Source organism: Ranitomeya imitator, chromosome 7, assembly GCF_032444005.1.
Source record: "Ranitomeya imitator isolate aRanImi1 chromosome 7, aRanImi1.pri, whole genome shotgun sequence".
NCBI lineage: Eukaryota > Metazoa > Chordata > Amphibia > Anura > Dendrobatidae > Ranitomeya > Ranitomeya imitator.
The window spans coordinates 113,348,424-113,373,608 of record NC_091288.1 but is presented as its reverse complement, the minus strand read 5'-3'; the positions used below and the strand labels follow the sequence as shown (position 1 = coordinate 113,373,608).

Sequence of the window (25,185 nt, the reverse complement as noted above, 5' to 3'; positions counted from 1 at the left end):
AGAAACAAAATTGTGAGGAAGCATGAGCAATCTCAAGGCTACAAGTCCATCTTCAAAGACCTGAATGTACCTGTGTCTACCGTGCGCAGTGTCATCAAGAAGTTTAAAGCCCATGGCACTGTGGCTAACCTCCCTAGATGTGGACGGAAAATAAAAATTTACAAGAGATTTCAACGCAAGATTGTGCGGATGTTGGGTAAAGAACCTCGACTAACATCCAAACAAGTTCAAGCTGCCCTGCAGTCCGAGGGTACAATAGTGTCAACCCGTGCTATCCGTCGGCATCTGAATGAAAAGGGACTGTATGGTAGGAGACCCAGGAAGACCCCACTTCTTACCCCGAGACATAAAAAAGCCAGGCTGGAGTTTGCCAAAACTTACCTGAAAAAGCCTAAAACGTTTTGGAAGAATGTTTTCTGGTCAGATGAGACAAAAGTAGAGCTTTTTGGGCAAAGCATCAACATAGAGTTTGCTGGAGAAAAAAAAGAGGCATTCAAAGAAAAGAACACGGTTCCTACAGTCAAACATGGCGGAGGTTCCCTGATGTTTTGGGGTTGCTTTGCTGCCTCTGGCACTGGACTGCTTGACCGTGTGCATGGCATTATGAAGTCTGAAGACTACCAACTAATTGTTCAGCATAATGTAGGATCCAGTGTGAGAAAGCTCGGTCTCCCTCAGAGGTCATGGGTCTTCCAGCAGGACAATGACCCAAAACACATTTCAAAAAGCACTAGAAAATGGTTTGAGAGAAAGCACTGGAGACTTCTAAGGTGGCCAGCAATGAGTCCAGACCTGAATCCCATAGAACACCAGTGAGATCTAAAAATGGCAGTTTGGAGAAGGCACCCTTCAAATATCAGGGACCTGGAGCAGTTTGCCAAAGAAGAATGGTCTAAAATTCCAGCAGAGCATTGTAAAAAACTGATTGATGGTTACCGGAAGCGGTTGGTCGCAGTTATTTTGGCTAAAGGTTGTGCAACCAAGTATTAGGCTGAGGGTGCCAATACTTTTGTCTGGCCCATTTTTGGAGTTTTGTGTGAAATGATCAATGTTTTGCTTTTTGCTTCATTCTCTTTTGTGTTTTTTCGTTTAAGACAAATTAAATGAAGATATTATTACCAAAGAATTTGTTTGCAATCATTTTCAGGAAGAAAATGAGTATTATCTGACAGAATTGCAGGGGTGTCAACTTTTGGCCATGACTGTATTTCATACAAAATACTTAATAAGTAACATTTCCCACATGCCTACTTTACATCAGCACAATTTTGGAACCAACATTTTTTGTTGGAGAGTTAAAAGGGTTAAAAGTTGACCAGCAATTTCTTGTTTTCACAACACCATTTTTTTTTTTAAGGACCACATCACATTTGAAGTAATTTTGAGGGGTCTATATGGTAGAAAATAACCAAGTGTGACACCATTCTAAAAACTGCACCTCTCAAGGTGCTCAAAACCACTCAAGAAGTTTATTACCCCTTCAGGTGATTCACAGGAATTTTTGGAATATTTAAAAAAAATGAACATTTAACTTTTTTTAAAGTTTTTTTTACTTCAGCTCCAATTTGTTTTATTCTATTAAAGGTAACAGGAGAAAGTGGACCCCAAAAGTTGTTGTACAATTTGTCCTGAGTACGCCGATACCCCATATGTGGGGGAAAACCACTGTTTGGGCGCATGGCAGAGCTCGGAAGGGAAGGAGTACTGTTTGACTTTTCAATGCAAAATTGACTGGAATTGAGATGGGACGCCATGTTGCATTTGGAGAGCCCCTGATGTGCCTAAACATTGAAACCCCCCACAAGTGACACTATTTTGGAAAGTAAACCCCCTAAGGAACTTATCTAGATGTGTGGTGAGCACTTTGACCCACCAAGTGCTTCACAGAAGTTTATAATGCAGAGCCGTAAAAATAAAAAATCATATTTGTTCACAAAAATGATCTTTTTGCCCCCAATTTTTTATTTTCCCAAGGGTAAGAGAAGAAATTGGACCCAAAAAGTTGTGCAATTTTTCCTGAGTACGCAGATGCCTGATATGTGGGGGTAAACCACTGTCTGGGCGCATAGCAGAGCTCGGAAGGGAAGGAGCGCCGTTTGATTTTTCAATGCCAAATTGACTGGAATTGAGATGGGACGCCATGTTGCGTTTGGAGAGCCCCTGATGTGCCTAAACATTGAAACCCCTCACAAGTGACACCATTTTGGAAAGTAGACCCCCTAAGGAACTTATCTAGATGTGTTGTGAGAGCTTTGAACCCCCAAGTGTTTCACTACTGTTTACAACGCAGAGTCATGAAAATAATTTTTTTTTTCACAAAAATTATTTTTTAGCCCCCAGTTTTGTATTTTCCCAAGGGTAACAGGAGTAACTGAACCCCAAAGTTGTTGTCCAATTTGCCCTGAGTATGCTGATACCCCATATGTTGGGGTAAACCCCTGTTTGGGCGCACGGGAGAGCTCGGAAGGGAAGGAGCACTGTTTTACTTTTTCAACGCAGAATTGGCTGGAATTGAGATCGGACGCCATGTGGCGTTTGAAGAGCCCTTGATGTGCCTAAACAGTGGAAACCCCCAATTCTAACTGAAACCCTAACCCAAACACACCCTAACCCTAATCTCAACTCTAACCATAACCCTAACCAACACCCTAACCCGAACATGCCCCTAACCCAAACATGCCCTTAACCCTAATCCCAACCACACCCATAACCCCAACCACACCCCTAATTCCAACACACCCCTAACACTAATCCCAACCCTAACCACACCCCTAACCCTGACACATCCCTAACCCTAATCCCAACCGTAAATGTAATCCTAACCCTAACTTTAGCCCTAACCCTAACTTTAGCCCCAACCCTAACTGTAGCCCCAACCCTAACTGTAGCCCTAACCCCAACCCTAACCCTAGCCCTATCTCTATTACCAATTCTATCCCTAGTACCAACCCTATCCCTAGTACTAACCCCAACCCTATCCCTAGTACCAACCCCAACCCTAACCCTAGTCCCAACCCTAGCCCTAACCCCAACCCTAACCCTAGCCCTATCTCTATTACCAATTCTATCCCTAGTACCAACCCTATCCCTAGTACCAACCCCAACCCTATCCCTATTACCAACCCTAACCCTAGTCCTAACCCTAACCCTAGTCCCAACCCTAACCCTAGTCCCAACCCTAACCCTAGTCCCAACCCTAACCCTAGTCCCAACCCTAACCCTAGTCCCAACCCTAACCCTAGTCCCAACCCTAACCCTAGTCCCAACCCTAACCCTAGTCCCAACCCTAACCCTAGTCACAACCCTAACCCTAGTCCCAACCCTAACCCTAGTCCCAACCCTAACCCTAGCCCCAGCCCCAACCCTAGCCCCAGCCCCAACCCTAACCCTATCCCCAGCCCCAACCCTAACCCTATCCCTAGCCCCAACCCTAACCCTAATGGGAAAATTGAAATATATACCTTTTTCTAATTTTATTATTTTTTCCCTAACTAAGGGGGTGATGAAGGTGGGTTTGATTTACTTTTATAGCTGTTTTTTAGCGGATTTTTATGATTGGCAGCTGTCACACACTGAAAGACGCTTTTTATTGCAAAAAATAGTTTTTGCGTCTCCACATTTTGAGCTATAATTTTTCCATACTTTGGTCCACAGAGTCACGTGAGGTCTTGTTGTTTTGCGGGACGAGTTGACGTTTTTATTGGTACCATTTTGGGGCATGTGACATTTTTTGATCGCTTTTTATTCCGATTTTTGTGAGGCAGAATAAACAAAAAACAGCAATTCGTGAATTTCTTTTGGGGGGGCGTTTATACCGTTCCGCGTTTCGTAAAATTGATGAAGCAGTTTTATTCTTTGGGTTAGTACAATTACAGCGATACCTCATTTATATCATTTTTTTTATTGTTTTGGCGCTTTTGTACGATAAAAACTATTTTATGGAAAAAATTATTTTTGCATCGCTTTATTCTAAGGACTATAACTTTTTTATTTTTTTGCTGATGATGCTGTATGGCGGCTCGTTTTTTGCTGGACAAGGTAACGTTTTCAGCGTTACCATGGTTATTTATATCCGTATTTTTAATCGCGTGTTATTCCACGTGTTATTTTTTTTCTTTAAGGAATTTTTTTTTTTTAACACATCTGAATATTTTTTTTTATACTATAACATTGCACCATGGGGGTACATCACATTATACTGACAGATCGCTGATCTGACACTTTGCACAGCACTGTGTCAGATCAGCGATCTGACAGGCAGGGCTGCAGGCTTACCAGCGCCTGCTCTGAGCAGGCGCTGGTAAGCCACCTCCCTGCAGGACCCGGAAGCAGCCCTGCGGCCATTTTGGATCCGGGGCCTGCAGGGAGGAGGAAGTAGGAGACCTACGTAGCAATGCGAGCACATCGCGTTGCTCCGAGGGTCTCAGGGAAGCACACAGGGAGCCCCCTCCCTGCGCGATGCTTCCTTATACCGCCGAAACACTGCGATCATGTTTGATCGTGGTGTTCCGAGGGTTAATGTGCCAGGAGCTGTCCGTGACTGCTCCTGGCACATAGTGCCGGATGTCAGCTGCGATAGTATCCAGTCAGATCTTGGAACCCATGCCGTTACTAAAATGGCAACAGGGTTCATGGTGGGGCGGACACCTCAGCAGAGTCAATTAGATTTGCCGCAAGGAATTGGGCACTATTCAGTACGGCTAGGTGAGAAATCTAGCTAAAACTTAGTCAGAGGATTGTCACTCTAAAAATAAATTGTGCTCATCTCCTTTTCTGGCCTTTGATTGTTTGGTCTGGTACTGGACAACATGTTGGAAAGGACGTTGGCCAAAAAAAAAGTGGCTTCCGGAACAGAAACCTAAAAGAGATTTGTCCTTTTGGTAACATCATCCTCATCAGAAACCATAATATAAAGGGAGGACCGGTAGATGGAGCTACCCGAAGGGTGGTAAAGGAAGTAAAACCTTTTTCGGTTCAGCAAATAGTTTGTGTAAGCAATGATGCCAAGAAAGTGTGTGTGGGGGGGGGAGGACTCCAAAACTTTCTTCCGGCATGGACAGAGGTATCCAGGAATCCACGGATACTGCAAACAGTAGCAGTGGGATATAAAATACAATTTTTCCAGATATCCCAGGGAAGATTCCATCTGACAGCTATCCAGTCTCCCCAAGTCGCAGGAAGGCAGACCTAGATAAGCTGGTGGTTTCAGGAGCAGTGGTTCCAGTGCCGGAAACAGAAAGGGGTCTCGGTTACTATTCGAGTCTGTTTTCAATAAAGACACTCGGGAGAGATTATTGCACCATAATAAATCTGAAGTCCCTAAACAGATGGGTACCCTACAAAAAAATCAAGATGGAGTCTATAATATCTATGAATCCATTGATCATGGAAAATATGGTAATGTGCACGTTAGATCTCAGAGAAGTGTATTATCAAGTGGTTATTCATCCTCTCATCCAGCTGGTATCAAACATTTGCGTTGGTAGAGGAAGGGAAAATTCAACATTGCCAATTCAAATGCCTCTCATTTGGTCTTTCCTCAGCGCCATGCATTTTCACCAAGCTGGTAGCAGAAGTTATGGCCTTCCTCAGGGAGCAAGGCATATTAATTTTCCAGTATCTGGACGACTTCCTGTTGATTGCACAGTCCCCCCAGCAACTGAGTGCCAGTTTAACGTCAACCATCTTAGTGTTAAACAACTTAGGGTGGATCATAAACTGGGAAAAATCAGATCTGGTGCCAGGAACATGGAAGGTCTTCCTATGAATTCTCTTGGACTCCGAAAAGCAGATGCTTTCCTGACAGAAAGGAAACAGAAAGATCTCAGGAACAAGGTTATAGCCTTCAGAAAGAGATCACAGGTGTCCACAGGCTTTGAGGATCACAGGTGTCCATCCAGGCTTTGAGGATTCTGAGACTGATGGCGGCTTCTATTCCAGGGGTCCTGTGGTGTCAATTCCACGCAATACAACTACAACATCAGGTCCTGATAACCTGGAACAGAAGGACCGATGGGCTAGACAGGAAGTTAAGACTGTCGGCAATAACAAAAAAGTTAATAGTCTGGTGGACTTCCATAACCAACCTGAAGAAGTGGATTATGTGGAAACTGTTACTGTTTATATTGATCACCACAGACGCAAGCGGCAGTGGCTGGGGGGCTTAGGTGCAGGATCAGTTCGTACAGGGTACCTGGCAAAGATCAGATCCGCCCAGATCATCCAACCGCCGAGAGCTTCAGGCGGTCTGGGAAACGCTAAAGCGATGTGGTACAAGTCTAAAGAACAAACACATTAGTGTCCTGTCAGACAATATTACACAATATTACAACAGTGGCCTTCCTCAACCATCAAGGGGGTAGCACGTAAGTTCTTCCTTTGGGCAGAGGAAACAGTGCTATCATCTGAAGGGGTCTCAGAATGTGGTAGCAGACTTTCTCAGCCAAAAAACAGTTCAGCAGTGAAAATGGGAGCTGAACTGGGAATAATTCAATCACATAATACGCCGATGGGGTGCCCCCGAGGTGGACCTGTTGGCTACAAGAAAAATTTCAAGGGCAGGAAATTTTTTTTCCCTCAATCAGGGAGACAGGCAAACAGGAGTAGACGCCTTTTCTCAAAAATGGAACATGGACCTCGCATACGCCTTTCCCCCATTTCCTCTAATCACAGTGGTGCTGAGGAAGATACAGGAGGATCAGGCCAAGGTGATCATAATACCATTTTGGCCCAGAAGGAGCTGGTTTCCCTTACTAAGAAAGATGGCCATAGAAGATCCCATCATCCTTCCAGAGTGGCACTATCTACTGGTATCTATCAGGCAAACCTGATATTCCCAAAATCTTAGAATTCCTCTAAGCTGCGTTTGATAAAGGCCTAAGACCCAGCACTCTGAAAGTGCAGATCTCGGCTCTGAGTGTTTTTGTGGACTACCCACTAGCAGGACATCCATGGATCGAACGATTTGTTAAAGCCACAGGCAGAATAAGACCCACGATTAGAGCCTACGTCCCATCTTCGGATTTGAACCCGGTCTTAAATGGGTTATGCAGATCACCATATAATCCGCTTGAGGATACAGGTATAAAATCTCTGTCCCTTAAAACTTCATTCCTGGTTGCCATAACAGCCAGAAGGAATGAATAAATACAGGTGTTTTCCATAAAAAGCACCACCTGAGGATGACTGCATTATTCTTGGGTTAGACCATGTGCTCCTTATATCAGGACCATAAAAATAGTCAGGAACTTGTCATGTCATTCACTAGATATCAGAAGAGTAATCCTCCGGTACTTGAAAGCCACAAAGGACTGGCGAATAGATCCCAATCTGTTCATACTGTTATGGGGGAGAAATAAGGGGAAAGAGACGTCAAAAGCGACATTGGCGTGATGGGTTAGGTCCGTGATCAGCCTGACCTACACATCAGAAGGGAAGTCTCCTCCAGTCAACATCAGAGCCCATTCCACGAGAGCAGTAGCCACATCTTGAGCAGAGCAAGCAGGGGCCTTGGTGGACCAAATCTGCAGTGCTGCAACATAGACAAACCTTAATACCTTTTGCAGACACTATAAACTGGATGTTTTATCTGGTCACACGATGGCCTTCGGAAGGAAGGTCCTCCAAACAGTGGACCTACCCTAAATGTATCCTCTGGCATTCTCTTGATGGTGCTGTCGGGAGGGACGTCCTGGAAAGTAGGCATTAGTCCTACCGGTAATAGGTTTTCCAGGAGTCCATCATGAAAGCACCAATTACATTCCCTTCTTTAAATTCGTATCTAATATGTGACTGTAACGTATGTAGAAGGAAAGCTAAATACATTAGTTGCATCCATCTTGGGGAGGGGCCTTTTAATCTCCTGTGTGTTCCTTTCCCTATCAAGGATCAGAACTACAACCACCTGATGGTGCTGTCATGATGGACTCCTGGAAAACCTACTACCGGTAGGACTGATGCCTACTTTTCTTCTTATAACAAGGACCACTGGATTTTGGGGATATTTAAGGGTAAGTAATGGCTATGTTTTATTTTATACCATTTCTTACCTCCTGCCACTATGATACTCTCTGCATGAGGTCTTGATTAATTCATTGAAATATTTGTAAATGGATTTAGATGCCTTTCTTGAAAGTTATGGTTCCTAGTTTGTTTGCTAGAGATAGAGGTTGTGATTTATTTTGAATAGCATAGTTTGAGTTTATAATTTGTTTTTCTTAAAGGGGACGTTTCACCACTTCTAACATCTGTTTCTGTAAATGCTTGCATCTCATGTGGAACATTTTTCCTTAGAGCTGATATACCATTTTTCTGTTATCCTTGAATAGTTATCAATAAAATGACAATCGAGTGTTACCATATTCCCAATCAGAGATATCTGATCCAGTCAGCGCTGATTGGGCAATGCCATATTGTGTAGGGACACACTCCAAACTGTTGCCATTCAGCTATTCATAACTTTCTAGGAGGAATAACACAGGAATAGCACAACACCGATCTCTGTTAGAATGTGTTTTGTTGGGGCTCTCCTTGTGAGGTGGTTTCACTCAGCCATGGAGCAGCATGGACAAGATGTATTGATGCAGTCGAGCAATACAACCAGACTGTACACGGACCAGTGAAGAAACAGCTAGGTATGCAGGACGGGAGATAGACCGGCAGAGGTGGAAGTACAAGATGCAGCAGAGCTAGATGTGTAGACAGCACACAGGATCAATAGCGATGTATAAGCAATCTGGCTTATAAAACGCTAAAAAGTGTTGAATGTGAATTCTGTGTTTGGGGTGTGTGGATTATCCCCTTAAGACTCTCATACACATTCAATAGCTTTCTGCTTACTCACCTATACAAGGGAGTACTTTGCTCAGTCTGTATTCTCTGTAATAGCAGCTCCCAGACACCTCTGGAGATGGCTTATTCCCAGGGAGAACAAAATGATTGACTGGTGAAACTCAGCCTCAGATCCTTTTCCCCCAATATCATCTATCGGGGAAGAGTCGGGAGACATCATGCCTCAACCTGCATATACACTGCTCAAAAAAATAAAGGGAACACTAAAATCCCACATCCTAGACATCACTGAATGAAATATTCCAGTTGTAAATCTTTATTCATTACATAGTGGAATGTGTCGAGAACAATAAAACCTAAAAATGATCAACGTAAATTACTAATCAACTAATATCCCACAGAAGTCTGGAGTTGGAATGATGCTCAAAATCAAAGTGGAAAATGAAGTTACAGGCTGATACAACTTAAGAGGAAATGCCTCAAGACAAGGAAATGATGCTCAGTAGTGTGTGTGGCTTCCACGTGCCTGTATGATCTCTCTACAATGCCTGGGCATACTCCTGATGAGGCGGTGGATGGTCTCCTGAGGGACCTCCTCCCAGACTTGGTCTAAAGCATCCGCCAACTCCTGGACAGTCTGTGGTGCAACGTGATGTTGGTGGATGGTGCGAGACATGATGTCCCAGATGTGTTCAATCGGATTCAAGTCTGGGGAACAGGCAGGCTAGTCGTTAGCTTCAATGCCTTCTTCTTGCAGGAACTGCTGACACACTCCAGCCACATGAGGTCTGGCATTGTCCTGCATTAGGAGGAACGCAGGGCCAACCGCACCAGCTTATGATCTCACAAGGGGTCTGAGAATCTCATCTCGGTACCTAATGGCAGTCAGGCTACCTCTGGTGAGCACATGGAGGGCTGTGCGGACCTCTAAAAAAATGCCACCCCACACCATTACTGACCCACTGCCAAACCGGTCATGCTGAAGGATGTTGCAGGCAGCAGATAGCTCTCCATGGCATCTCTTGACTCTGTCACGTCTGTCACATGTGCTCAGTGTGAACCTGCTTTCATCTGTAAAGAGCACAGGGTGCCAGTGGCGAATTTGCCAATCCTGGTGTTCTGCGGCAAATGCAAAGCGTCCTGCACAGTGTTGGGCTGTGAGCACAACCCCCATCTGTGGACGTTGAGCACTCAGACCATCCTCATGGAGTCGGTTTCTAACCATTTGAGCAGACACATGCACATTTGTGGCCTGCTGGACGACATTTTGCAGGGCTCTGGCAGTGCTCCTCCTGTTCCTCTTTGCACAAAAGCTGAGGAAGCAGTCCTGCTGCTGGGTTGTTGCCCTCCTATGGCCACCTCCACGTCTCCTGGTGTACTGGCCTGTGTCCTGGTTGCGCCTCCTGCCTCTGGACACTACGCTGACAGACACAGCAAATCTTGCCATATCTCGCACTGATGTGCCATCCTGGATGAGCTTCACTACCTGAGCCACTTGTGTGGGTTGTAGAGACTGTCTCATGCTACCACAATTGTGAAAGCATAACCAACATTCAAAAGTGACCAAAACATCAGCCGGAAATCATTGGTACTGAGATGTGGTCTGTGGTCCCCACCTGCAGAACCACTCCTTTATTGTGCGTCTTGATAATTGCCAATAATTTCCATCTGTTGTCTACTCCATTTGCACAACAGCATGTGAAATTGATTGTCAAACAGTGTTGCTTCCTAAGTGGACAGTTTGATTTCACAGAAGTTTGATTTACTTGGAGTTATATTCTGTTGTTTAAGTGTTCCCTTAATTTTTTTGAGCAGTGTATATTGTGAGGCTTGGCCGACTTTAAGGCCTTGTCTGGCATTAGGCTATAAGTCTGCAGTCTGTGTGACTACAGGCTTGTAAATACTTACATCGCACACTGTGAGGATTCTCTGTTACTGGTGCCACAGGAGCTGCAGACGCGTTATGGCAAGAATGTGATTTGCATACGTGTGGTCATGTGCCGACTAAAAGTGTATTGAGCGAGGCAGCACATAGCTAAGGCGGAATGTTGCCGGAAGTGTGCAAATCGTATACTTGTGATCAGATGATCACCTGCCCCTGGCACTGAAGAATCTTTACAGAGCGCAGTGCCTCGGTGTGAGGATTCACAAGTCTGCAATGATATTGTGACTGCAGACTTGTAGCCTAAGGCCGGGCTAGCCCTTTGTGTATGGGGTCTTTCACAGCCACCACCTGTCACATGCTGTAATGTTCATACATGACAGATCAGTGTTCTTTAAAGTCCTGTACAATGTTAGTTGTCAGTGTGCAAAGTAAGGGTATATGCACACGTTAAGTATTTGGTGCAGACATTTCTGCATTATTTGTGCATCTGTTGCCAGGAAAAATACAGCAGCATAAACATGTATTTTTGTTGCTGTTTTGGTGCAGATTTTTCCCCACTCATCAGTATGGATTAAATCTGCAGCAAAAATGCTAAAAGAATTGGCATTCTGCAGATTTATATCTGCTCCAAATGAGCAGTGTGTGCATGAGACCTCAGGATTCCCATTCACTTTGCTGGCATCAGGAAACCCTTCAGGTTTTTTGACATCTGCACTGAATAAAAAAAATACGCAGCAAAAACCCAACATGTGCACACAGCCTAATTATAATTCATGTGATCACCCAACTAAAAGTTGCATACCATTTTGTCACACATGTAAAGATATTTGACAGCTCTGAAAAACCGCGCTCTCCTTCATGAACATGAATATGCGGTCACTATTAGTCACAGCTTTATTAGCCGTGATTTTGTTTTAGAAACCAGAAGAAAGCCAGAGCCTCCCCTGGGCCATGATCCGCGCACGGCTGTGCAGCTGCGCAGTCTGAGCACCGTGGTCAAGCGTCTGAAGGAGATTATGGAAGGAAAGAGTCAGGTAACGTAGTGTTATCCCACAAAGCGCTGACTCCATGGTGAGTAGTGAACACATGGGGATATGACAAGTGTCACTTTCTTCTCCAGGACAGTGACTTGAAGCAGTACTGGATGCCTGATAGCCAATGTAAGGAGTGCTACGACTGCAATGAAAAATTCACCACTTTCCGGCGGAGGCACCACTGCCGACTTTGTGGCCAGATTTTCTGCAGCCGTTGCTGCAACCAGGAAATTCCAGGCAAATTCATGGGATATACAGGTAGGCATGAGTTACCAAATAGCTGCATAGAGGACTGATGGCTCCATGGCTCCCCAGCCCCACTGAAGCCTCTTAGCAGATTTCTTCTTTGAACCTTAGTCCTCAGTATAATTTGTAAGCTGCATTTTCCTGTCTTTTAAATAAAATCTGTCAGTAGGATCAACCCTCCTGAGCCATAGTCTATATGGACATGTACGTCATATGAAGCTGAATAAGATGATACCTTGCTATCTGCGATCCAATATCTTATTACAGAGGAATACTCGTTTTTCTTAAATATAAAGATGTTAAAAGAAACCTGCCAACAGAAAAAAACTTGTGTTAACCTGTAGATATGGGGTTAATCTGCGTATTAGCATTCGGTTGCAGAGACAGTATGGCTATGTGCACATGTTGCATTTTTTTCGCGTTTTTTTCCGATAAAAGCGCTATAAAACCGCCAAAAAACGCATACAATAAGCATCCCATCATTTAGAATGAATTCTGCATGTTTTGTGCACATGATGCGTTTTTTTCCGCGAAAAAACGCATTGCGGTAAAAACCGCAGCATGTTCATTAATTTTCTGTTTTTTTTTGCGGATTTCCCACTCCAAAATGCATTGGGAAGTGTCCGGAAAAAACCGCGGCAAAAACGCGTCAAAACCGTGGCAAAAACGCGTCAAAATCGCGGCAAAAACGCATGCGGTTTTCTTGCGGATTTCTTGCAGAAAATGTCCGGAATTCTCAGGAATTTTCTGCGAGAAATCCTGAACGTGTGCACATAGCCTATAAGTCAGGGCCAGGGACTTGGTTACAGACGCCTCTGTACGCCCGGTGACTAAACATTCTTCCCCCTGTGATTGATACCAGTGTGAGACATGTAATAACTGACAGTGCTCTGCTGATCTACATGTCTCACATTGGGAACTTTCCCTTTTCATTTCAAATAACAGCTCATTTACAAACAGGAGAAACAAATGTATTTTTCTGGAATAAGACATCGCATCAGAGAAATCTAGAAGTCATTTTATTCACCTTTCTTTGATCCACATGCCTATTGAGAAGACTTAGGAGGGTTGAATCTGTCAGGAGGATCCCTTTAAATATACAATACTTTAGTACTATAGTTGTCTTTGCAGAACAAAAGCTGTAATGTGCCATTTTGCTAGTATACCGTAAGTTTTTTTTGTGAAATACTGATTTTCTGTACGTTCAGGTGATTTACGGGCTTGTACCTACTGCTGCAAGATTGCCATAAACTATGCACATTCCACTGATGGCCATACATTTGGAGAAGACTTGAATTCACTCTCCGACTCCTGCTCTTTGTCTGTTTTGGACCCTGGGGAACCTCGTACTCCAGTGGGAGGAAGAAAGTCTAGTCGCAATATTTTTTTAGAGGAGGATCTGGCTTGGCAAAGGTACTAACCATTCATGGACTTCTAAGGAAAACTTACCGGGCTTCTATAGAAAGGGGAACTATCTACCACTGGTCTCGTGTGCTAACTTATGATCCTCTTAGCTTTGTGTGGCTGGAATTCTTGTTATTTTTACTGCTGGAAAGTAGATCAGAAACAATACACAGTAATTTTCACTTCTTCCCATGGAATGTTCTAAAAGAATATTTCCTTCAGTAACTTTTTTTTCCTTAAATGCAAACATTTAAAAGGTTTCCTTGTGGTCTGTAATTAAGGATTGAATTAAAAAGTCTTGTTCTTTTCTTGGAGTTAGCAGAAATGTGTAAACTCTCAGAATGCAGGGTAAACTACTGCAAATGTATTATCTGTTGGAAAAGGTTTTCTCCCAGGAAACCTCATTATAAGGACAGAATTTGGTCCATATTTTACCTCAGTATTTGTAAGCCAAAATCAGGAGTGAAACAGAGGAAAAGTATAACAGAAACACGTCACCACTTCGGTATTTATCACTCACTCCTGGTTTTGGCTTACAAATACTGAGGTAAAAAACTGACCAAATACTGAATGTATGAACGTGACTGAATAGTGGCTGGAGGGGCAGAATGACTTGCAGAATGACAGCTGTGTTGTTCTGTGTTAGGCGCAGATAAAGATGGCCTTTGAAGAGTGGAGAAGAACATAAAGGGCTTGAATCAGCAAAGCAGATGCTGACAAATTTGATAGAAAAAATAGTGCTTAAGGTGAAAGATGTGTGTTATAAGTAGACTTGTGTGTGGATTAGGGTACATAGGCAAAGATGTTTGTGAAGTGTGCCAAACAATTGGCAACCTCAAGGCTGACACATTTGTGTCCTGACACATTAAGGCTGGGCCTATGTGCATCATCTGGGCAGAGATCATGCTATGCCGCCTCATCTGGGCAGAGATCATGCTATTCCGCTTGTCTGAGTAGAGATCATGCTATGCCGCATCGTCTGGGCAGAGATCATGCTATGCCGCGTCGTCTGGGTAGAGATCATGCTATGCTGCGTCGTCTGGGTAGAGATCATGCTATGCTGCTTGTCTGGGTAGAGATCATGCTATGCCGCCTCATCTGGGCAGAGATCATGCTATGCCGCCTCGTCTGGGCAGAGATCATGCTATGCTGCTTGTCTGAGTAGAGATCATGCTATGCCGCGTCGTCTGGGCAGAGATCATGCTATGCCGCGTCGTCTGGGTAGAGATCATGCTATGCTGCGTCGTCTGGGTAGAGATCATGCTATGCTGCGTCATCTGGGTAGAGATTATGCTATGTCATGTAGTCTGGGTAGAGATCATGCTATGTCATGTAGTCTGGGTAGAGATCATGCTATGTCATGTAGTCAGGGCATAGATCATGCTATGCTGCGTCGTCTGGGTAGAGATCATGCTATGCTGCGTCTCTGGGCAGAGATCATGCTATGCCACGTCGTCTGGGTAGAGATCATGCTATGTCATGTAGTCTGGGTAGAGATCATGCTATGCTGCGTCGTCTGGGTAGACATTATGCTATGCTGCGTCGTCTGGGCAGAGATCATGCTATGCCACGTCGTCTGGGCAGAGATCATGCTATGCCACGTCGTCTGGGCAGAGATCATGCTATGCCATGTCGTCTGGGTAGAGATCATGCTATGCTGCGTCGTCTGGGCAGAGATCATGCTATGCTGCGTCGTCTGGGCAGAGATCATGCTATGCCACGTCATCTGGGCAGAGATCATGCTATGCCGCGTCGTCTGGGTAGAGATCATGCTATGCTGCGTCGTCTGGGTAGAGATCATGCTATGCTGCGTCATCTGGGTAGAGATTATGCTATGTCATGTAGTCTGGGTAGAGATCATGCTATGTCATGTAGTCTGGGTAGAGATCATGCTATGTCATGTAGTCAGGGCAGAGATCATGCTATGCTGCGTCGTCTGGGTAGAGATCATGCTATGCTGCGTCTCTGGGCAGAGATCATGCTATGCCACGTCGTCTGGGTAGAGATCATGCTATGTCATGTAGTCTGGGTAGAGATCATGCTATGCTGCGTCGTCTGGGTAGAGATTATGCTATGCTGCGTCGTCTGGGCAGAGATCATGCTATGCCACGTCGTCTGGGCAGAGATCATGCTATGCCACGTCGTCTGGGCAGAGATCATGCTATGCCATGTCGTCTGGGTAGAGATCATGCTATGCTGCGTCGTCTGGGCAGAGATCATGCTATGCTGCGTCGTCTGGGCAGAGATCATGCTATGCCACGTCGTCTGGGCAGAGATCATGCTATGCCACGTCATCTGGGTAGAGATCATGCTATGCTGCGTCATCTGGGTAGAGATCATGCTATGCTGCTTGTTTGGATAGAGATCATACTATGCCTCGTCACTCACTCCTGGTTTTGGCTTACAAATAATGAGGTAAAAAACTGACCAAATACTGAATGTGCGAACGTGACTGAATAGTGACTGGTGGGAGGGGCAGAATGACTTGCAGAATGTTAGCCATCCTCCCCCCCCCCCGCTTAAGAAACACAGAAATATTGCGGGGGTCTCATGTCCACATAGACCCGAACCTTCACCTTTTTATGTCATAATTTTAATATGGGGTTCATTATGAGGTAACTGCAGCACTGTGATCTAAAAATGGTTTTATCCAGTTCTCACCAGTTTTGTGCGCCCTTTTTGCTGCATTCTGATTGGACTGTAGCGCTTTGGCGGTCTTTTTTACTAATATATAAGCCCGTGTTTGGCTGTTAATCCCTCATTCTGCGGGCGCACGAAGAAAGAAGAGCCCACCCTCCCTCGCCTTATTTATTTGTTATTAGTTGTCGTACGGTTTTATTTGTGGGGTAAAATCACGCAGTTATGGGTGGATTTGGTTTTACTGGAAGTTTGGAATTTGTTGGACATTTAATATATGGAATATTATTTATTGGATATTTATTAATTATTTATGTAACCCAAAATAAAACCTCACGGCCATTTTATTCCATCATTAACTTGTCTTTGTGTATTTATTTGGGAATGTGTTTTATGGGGACATGACAGCTGTGTTAGGCGTAGATAAAGATGGCCTTTGAAGAGTGGAGAAGAACATAAAGGCCTTGAATCAGCAAAGCAGATGCTGACAAGTTTGATAGAAAAATAGTGCTGAAGGTGAAAAGATGTGTGTAATAAGTAGACTTGTGTGTGGATTAGGGTACATAGGCAAAGATGTTTGTGAAGTGTGCCAAACAATTGGCAACCTCAAGGCTGACACATCTGTGTCCTGACATATTAAGGCTGGGCCTATATGCATCATCTGGGTGGAGATCATGCTATGCCGCCTCGTCTGCGCAGAGATCATGCTATGCCGCCTCGTCTGGGCAGAGATAATGCTATGCTGCTTGTCTGGGTAGAGATCATACTATGCCTCGTCATCTGGGTAGAGATCATGCTATGCTGCTTGTCTGGGTAGAGATCATGCTATGCTGCTTGTCTGGGCAGAGGTCATGCTATGCCGCGCCATCTGTGTAGAGATCATGCTATGCCACGTTATCTCGGTAGAGATCATGCTATGCTGCGTTGTCTGGGCAGAGATCATGCTATGCCGCGTCGTCTGGGTAGAGACCATGCTATGCCGCATCGTCTGGGTAGAGATCATGCTATGCTGTGTTGTCTGGGTAGAGATCATGCTATGCCGCGTCGTCAGGGTAGAGATCATGCTATGTCATGTAGTCGGGTAGAGATCATGCCATGCTTTTTGCCTTGGCAGAGATCATGCTATGCCGCGTCATCTGGGCAGAGATCATGCTATGCTGCTTGTCTGGGTAGATAGAAATCATGCTATGCAGCGTCGTCTGGGTAGAGATTATGCTATGCTGCGTCGTCTGGGTAGAGCTCATGCTATGCTGCTAGTCTGGGTAGAGATCATGTTATGCCACGTCATCTTGGTAGAGATCATGCTATGCTGCGTTGTCTAGGTAGAGATCATGCCCTGCCGCGTTGTCTGGGTAGAGATCATGCTATGTCATGTAGTCGGGTAGATTTCATGCTATGCCGCCTCGTCTGGGTAGAGATCATGCTATGCTGCTTGTCTGGGCAGAGGCCATGCTATGTCGCCTCATCTGGGCAGAGATCATGCTATGCTGCTTGTCTGGGTAGAGATCATGCTATGCATTGTCGTCTGGGTAGAGATCATGCTATGCCGCGTCGCTTGGGTAGAGATCATGCTATGTCGTGTCCTCTGGGTAGAGATCATCTTATGTCGCGGTGTCTGGGTAGAGATCATGCTATGTCGTGTTGTCTGGGTAGAAATCATGCTATGCCACGTCGTCTGGGTAGAGATCATGCTATGTCGCGTCCTCTGGGTAGAGATCATGTTATGTCGCGGCGTCTGGGTAGAGATCATGCTATGTCGTGTTGTCTGGGTAGAGATCATGCTATGTCATGTAGTTTAAAAAGAGATCATGCTATGTCATGTGGTCTGGGTAGAGATCATGCTATGTCATGTAGTCTGGGTAGAGATCATGCTATGTCGCGTCGTCTGAATAGAGATCATGCTATGTCGCGTCATCTGGGTAGAGATCATCCTATGCCGTGTCGTCTGGGTAGAGATCATGCTATGTCGCGTCGTCTGGGTAGAGACCATGCTGTGTCATGTAGTCTGGGTAGAGATCATGCTATGTCGTGGCGTCTGGGTAGAGACCATGCTGTGTCATGTAGTCTGGGTAGAGATCATGTTATGTCGCGTCGTCTGGGTAGAGACCGTGCTATGTCATGTAGTCTGGGTAGAGATCATGCTATGTTGCGTCATCTGGGTAGAGATCATGCTATGCCACATCGTCTGGGTAGAGATCATGCTATGCCACATCGTCTGGGTAGAGATCATGCTATGGCACATCGTCTGGGTAGAGATCATGCTATGCCGCATCGTCTGGGTAGAGATCATGCTATGTCGTGTAGTCTGGGAAGAGATCATGCTATGTCACGTCGTCTGGGTAGAGATCATGCTATGTCATGTAGTCTGGGTAGAGATCATGGTATGTCGCGTCATCTGGGTAGAGATCATGCTATGTCATGTAGTCTGGGTAGAGATCATGCTATGTCACATCGTCTGGGTAGAGATCATGCTATGTCACGTCGTCTGGGTAGAGATCATGCTATGTCATGTAGTCTGGGTAGAGATCATGGTATGTCGCGTCATCTGGGTAGAGATCATGCTATGCCACATCGTCTGGGTAGAGATCATGCTATGTCACGTCGTCTGCCTCTCCACCGACTTGATTTGGATTTGATTACATTACTAATCTAATGTTTTGATAAAATGTGATCTTTGAACCTTCTTCTACCTGCACTGCAGGCTTTGTTGTTCGGATTAGTAGGAGATGCTTGTAGGTAGGAGGAGGTTTTCAGTGCTCTGGTCCATTGGCCATGGACTATTGACCTGACTTTTGGACCTAGGTCCTGCCAATCTTTTTGCTCTATTCTAATTGTACAAAATAGTGTAGTGGTAAAGTATTCTACCTTCTGTGACAATTTTATGAATTCTTTACGCTTCACTGCTCACTGCTTTTCTCTTTTTGCTGTCAGCGATTCTCCACTTCTTGCTTCCAAATTGGTTCCAGAATTAAACTACTTGTGAGCAAACCCACTATCTTCTGGAGCTTCTGATCTAGAATTTAGAACAATTTTTAATTAAAAAAAAACAAGAAAAAAACAAACTTTAAATTCTGAATGACTGGTAATGGTTTCTTTTCTGTATTTCAGCCTTGTTCACCAGGAATCCTCAAAGCCATCACTTTCAACACGGCTTGCCTCTGTGCAAGAAGATGGTGGGAAATCTCCAGCCAGAAACAGGTAAATTATAAATGAAAATGTCTAATTATTGTTCCCTTTTTTGTAAAGTGCTCCACCAAAATCTGTCAGCAAATCCTTGATTCAATAGCTGTGTCCCAAAGTTTCTGTCATCTTCGACTATATTTCACATGTGAAACCCTGAGTGCAGATGACTGATCGTCGGATACAAGCTGCTTGTGCAGTCCCTGTGAGATTGAGTCTGCCATCCTACACTCATTATAGCCAGTGTATTGGTATTTATTTGCCTTAGTTAACAAAAAGAACTTGGCAATGCTGTTCAGCATAAGCATTCAACCAGCGTTATTTCCACACTGGTTACGTTTTGATGATTTCCGGCATTCTTCCTAGATGGTTCTGGTGGGTTGGATGAGGCACGCGTGGACTGCAGTGTACAACTAGTGGCACAGACCCTGCATTGCTCATGTAATGACATGTAGAAGTGCGGACATACTGCACAACATTACTATTTGCCAATGTAGGGAATATATCTGTACAAGAGTGCTGAGCTCTGAGCGGTCACCAGGTGAAGCTCGCTTATTAAGAATTAACATGGGAAGCGGGCATCCTTTCCTATTCAGGATGGGTGTCTGGTTACCAGTTTTGGGGTCTCTCTCAGCTTTAGCTTTTGAAAAAATTAGCTTTAAAATCTTGAAATTGAATATTTTTGTCTTTAATTATCTGTAGGTCTGCCAGTATTACCAATCTGTCACTAGACCGTTCTGGCTCCCCCATGGTCCCACCCTATGAATCATCGGTGAGCCCCCAGGCCTCTCGCACTTACCTGAAGAATGACGCAAATGAAGAGGAGAGGAAGATACTGCTGGTATAAAATTCCACTTTATATTACACACGCAGACTTTATAAAAATACGGATTAGTTTTTACACAATTAATATGTCCAGTTCAGCTCTTCTTGTGCCTTGCACATATTTTAAACGGCAGAGAAACAGAGCATGTCTATATATTTGTGGGCACCAGGAATGTGGTGGGAGTTTCAGCCAGTGATCTGTTCTTACTGCCACAGCCCTGGTGTCACCGCTCACCGGTAATCACTGGTCAAAGTGCTACAGACGGCAGAGCTCTGACTGCTCTGTTGGCGGTGAGGAGCAGTGACTGAGGGCGATGTTCTGTGTGTTATGCGCAAGGCTACAATCCAGTAGCGCCAGGCTCCACCTATAGCTGTGCCCTGGGCATGCAAGGATTCATGCACAGATGCCAATAAAGCAAGTGTTTTTTTTAATAGCTTAGGAGATGGGGTCACTTGCCCACTGCAGTCTCTTGAGGCTGCCATATTTGCAGTGTGTAAGTGTGCTCGAGGAAAGATATATATCTTGGTACCGTGTTAGCCAGTGGATAGAAAAATATTTAGAATTGAGAGTCCTCAGTGGTTGATACCTTTTATAGGCGAACTGAAAAGATGGTAACAAATTGCAATCTTTCGAGACTACTCAGGTCTCTTCATCAGGCATAGACTAAAAGAAATTCTGAAGAATCACATATTTATTCACAACACAGCACAGAAAAATGCCATAGACAAGACAGGTGATGTGAAGCAGAATTGCCATTATGTGAGTGATAAACAGTTATGTCTACAAATATTTAAGGAGTTCTGATTGGGGTCTGGTTCTGTTATGATGACCCCACACGGTCTGAGGAGCAAATTCCTAATTGATGTAAAAAGACATAAATCCATGCGACACATTCATTCCTGCACTGAAAGTGCCAAAGTTCATCATCAGCTTATATTCCCATATTCTTCTGTCTCTCTGAGATTTGATGTTCCCTTTTAATACAAGTAATTTCACGTCCATAATGCTATGATCGGGGAGACAAAAATGTATTGCCACAGGTAGATCCATTCTTTTTTCTCTTATTCTATGGCAATGAAAGTTCACCCTTGTTCTCAGTTTCTGCCCTGTCTCCTGTATGCTGTATGTAGTTAGAAATAAACGCTTATACATAAGTACGAAATATTAACCAGTTTATGGCCGGGTCATTTCCTCCCCTTCCTAACCAGGGACATTTTCGGGATTGATCACACGAGTGCTTTTAATGGAAAATTTTTATATTCCTTTTTTCCTGATATGATAGCGAAATGTGAGTTAGGGATTAGTACAGAAAATAGGATATATAGACCAATTTCAATCTAAATCAAGATACTAATAAATCTTGGGGTACCACAACTGCATCATATCCGAACCATTACCAAGTAAAGCAATAAGTAATGTATAGAGTAATTGTCTCAAGTTAAATTCAGTCTTTATTAATACAAACGAACAAGATGACAGAAACCCTCTAAAAAGCCCCTTAAATACCCATTGGAAAACATAAAAATAGGGCAGTGTGGCTATAGATTAATTAAAGGCACATTATAATCACAGATATCACTTCTGAACAATAAAGTGACAAGACTAAGTACCTATTCAATGATGAAGACACTCAACAGCCATAATGATATATAGGACCTTACAGAAAGCAATTACTGACTGAAATAATCTTGCAAAGAACATAATGGTGCCTAAACCGCAGGCTTAACCTTGTGTACCATTATAACCTCTAATCACAAAAGGTAACCATTAGTGGTGGACAACTAGACCACATCCAATATTGGTCAATACAAGCAATGTGCTATTCTGTATTAAACCACACTGCCCCGTACCGCAATGCGCGTTTCGCATGGCAGGGGGTACTGGGGCAGTGTTTCATCTTGGTTCACAGGTGATGGTGTATATATTATAAAAATATCTCTGTTGATGGGCAAATGCACACTGCTCATCACCGCGTCACTAGCCGTGTCCGGCGTCCCGAAAGTCCGACTGTGAAAGTGCACACAGCGGATGCTCCGATTGGATCCCAGGCAGGGGAGGGAGGCAGACACGTGCGCCCTTAGAAGACCAAGAGATGCCATGATAGTGGTAACATGCTATGTCTATACAGATCGATCCCGATGCAGAATAATGATGCAGCAAAAGACGTCCATTATAGATAAAGTGCATTGTCTTTCCGTTTTGTTCTTTCATTCTTTTGTTCTTTTGTTCTTTTTCACTTGGGCATCAACTTCTAGATCTGTCATTTGAGCCATCATGTGGGTGTCCCTTGTCGATGGTGCTATCATGTGGGTGTTTTTGGTATTGTATGTCTTACAGTAAAGGTCTAGATAAAGTAAATATTATAATATAGAAAAACTTTATTAAAAGTTAAGTCTAAAAAATCAAGCAGAAAAATAAAAAATATATAATGTAAAAAAATTAACTTTTTTTTAAAATTACTTTTTCCTATAATTTCTATTTTTCTGTATTAGTGGCCACCTACAGTAACCTGAAAATTATGCACGGTAGAGCGTACTTTCACTCTGCTGGCACATGCGTCTGTATCCCACTTCGCAGGGGGGGTCAGATGAAAACCCTGATGGGACCCACGAACGTGAGAAAAGTGCAATGTGAAAGCACACTTTATACCACTGCTTCCTACACTATATACTCAAAGGCAAGTTCAGCTTTGCGTATACAGAGATTGAGAAGGTAATTGTGGCAATAAACAAGGTTGGTCTTCTTTCTAACCTCCCAGCTGCCCCGTCCTGTGCATAGTGCTTACACTGCATTGACTTTGTAGAAGGTGACTGCAGAGTAATGGGTGGGCTGTGCAGATGTTTACATCATAACAAATGTGTGATACATTTCATTTAAAGTGGGTCTCACCCCCAAAATGTATTTTACATGAGCTGTACTGTGCTGTAGGGGCTTAGCCCTTCTAAAAATCAGACTAGCACTGTACCGGTTACTGATAGTGCCTGAAAAAATAAATTAATATGCAAATGAGAGGACAACTGTGCAGCCCGCTTTCCAGAGCGAGCGCTGTCTGAATACTTGGTGCCTGTGCCCGGCCTCGTGTGCGCTCAGTGGCTGTGCATCTTCTCATCCTTCTTCACTCTACTGACATCATGCGCACCGCTAATACTCCCCGAAGGTGTAGTCTCCTGAGTTCACTCCATCACCGAATAGGTGAATGCCCCCACTGCCACCATAGGCATTAAAGATTTATGAACACGTACCTGGCCGATGTGTGTGCGCACAGTGGCCGGGCACAGGCAAATACGCGTGCGCACACCGGCAGCATTCACACAGTCCTAGCTCCGGGAATTTAGCACTGTTAATGAGAAGATATGCAAATGAGGCATAACATTGTCCCAAACTATTGACCATGCCAAAGGTGCACTGAAGCCCCCTCATTTGCATTCAAATTCAGTTAGTTCCTCATGCACTGTATCAGTGACAGGCACAGCTCTAGCATGATTGTTATAGGGGTATGTTTCTTACAACACTGTATAGCCCATTTAAGACGCATTTGGGGCTGGCTGACTCCCTTTAATCCCTTCCCAACATTCGCTGCGTCGTTCTTCACAAACGCACGGGCTCACGTGTGCGGCCATGATCAAATATGGGTGGCAGCTCTATATGAGATATGACACCTACAACAAACCTTACAGCAACACCCACGAACAGCACCGATCTTGGGCATTTTAACCCCTTTGATGCCTCTGTCAATAGTGACAGCAACATTGTTGGGCATTGCAGAGGGAGGGCACACCCTCTCTGCTGCCATCTACACAATCGCGTTGTGCCAGTGCTCTCCATGGTGACCCTGGGCCGAAAAATGGCAGTGGGGTCACCCAGGGTCGGTGGTCTGTAAGCTGCCTATGATACACATGTCTAATGCCCTGCAATGCAAAAGCATTACAGAGTATTAGATCAGCGATCAGGGCAGGGAAAGTTGATGTTCTATGGAGTGACAAGGTAAAAAAGTTATTCACAATTGTAGAAAATACTTTTAGTCCCTTCCCAACATGCACGGTGCTGCAGGAATTAAATTCCCGCAAACCACAGTACGTGTATTGCTCTGTGATCACGCTGGCTCACGCTGAGTGCTGCCACAATCAGGTGTGGGTGTCAGCGGACACCCTGCAGCAATGCCTACGATCTGTGTTAGCAACGACCACGGGCGTTTAACACCTCTGATGCCACTGTCAATATTGACAGCACATCGAGGGGCATCGCACAGGTAGTGGGCTCCCTGTGTGCTTCCATCAGCACAATCGCGATTGCGTTGTGCTGATGGTTAGAGTGGAGCAAATTTAATCGGGTTCCCTCTTATTCGACAAGCTATAGCGTAGAGGGAACCCAGCTTCCTGGATCGCGCCAGCTGACCGGGAGGCAGATGCATGTGTTGCGGCTGGGTCACAGTCACGACATATGCATGGAGGGCCTGTGTGTTGGGCTCTCCATGCATGTGCGGTGACTGTCTCACAGCCTCGACACATGCAGCTGCGGTGCTAATCAGCTGGTGCGATCCAGGAAGCTGGGTGCCCTCTGCAGCTTACTCGTCAACGCTATGGCATGCGGAATAAGAGGGAACCCAATCAAATTCGCTCAACTCTGTGATGATCTCCATGGTGATCCCCGGTCACAACATGGCTGCCAGGTTCATCATTGAATGTGGCCTTGCATTGCAGTGATGTCCCATCCTGGAACAATGTAAAATATAAAAAAAAAAAAATACAAAAAAATTGTATATAATTCCAAAATAAAGAACAAATGAAAAATGAATACATTTATGTAAAAAAAAATACCTGAATTGCTGGGTTTTTGTTCATTCTACCTCCCGTAAATCAGAATAGAAAATGATTATAAAATGTCATGTGCCTGAAAATGGTACCAATAAAAACATCAACTCGTCCCGCAAAAAACAAGTCCTCACATGGCCCTGTCTGCTGAAATATGGAAAAATTATAGCTGTCTGGGATGCAAAAAAATTAGTTTTTGCAATAAAAAGCTTCTTTTAGCGTGTGACAGCAGCCAAACATAAAAACCCGCTATAAATCTGGTATCGCTGTAATCGCACCGACCTGAAGAATAAAGTCGTCTATTCACTTATACCACACAAGGAACGGCTTAAAATCAATAAAACCAATTCTTCACTTGCTGTTGATTTTTTT

The 25,185-nt window shown here is 44.3% G+C and overlaps 1 protein-coding gene across 2 annotated transcripts in view; it reads left to right on the top strand.

Moving 5' to 3' along the window:
• PIKFYVE (phosphoinositide kinase, FYVE-type zinc finger containing) overlaps positions 1–25,185 on the top strand; it is a 610,036-nt gene that overhangs the window by 151,747 nt on the left and 433,104 nt on the right. For both annotated transcript variants that reach the window (XM_069733753.1, XM_069733755.1), the window contains exons 4-8: positions 11,594–11,709; positions 11,796–11,967; positions 13,164–13,368; positions 19,105–19,194; positions 19,879–20,017. In XM_069733753.1, coding sequence (XP_069589854.1) covers positions 11,594–11,709; positions 11,796–11,967; positions 13,164–13,368; positions 19,105–19,194; positions 19,879–20,017 — 722 coding nt within the window. The remainder of the gene's footprint in view (positions 1–11,593; positions 11,710–11,795; positions 11,968–13,163; positions 13,369–19,104; positions 19,195–19,878; positions 20,018–25,185) is intronic.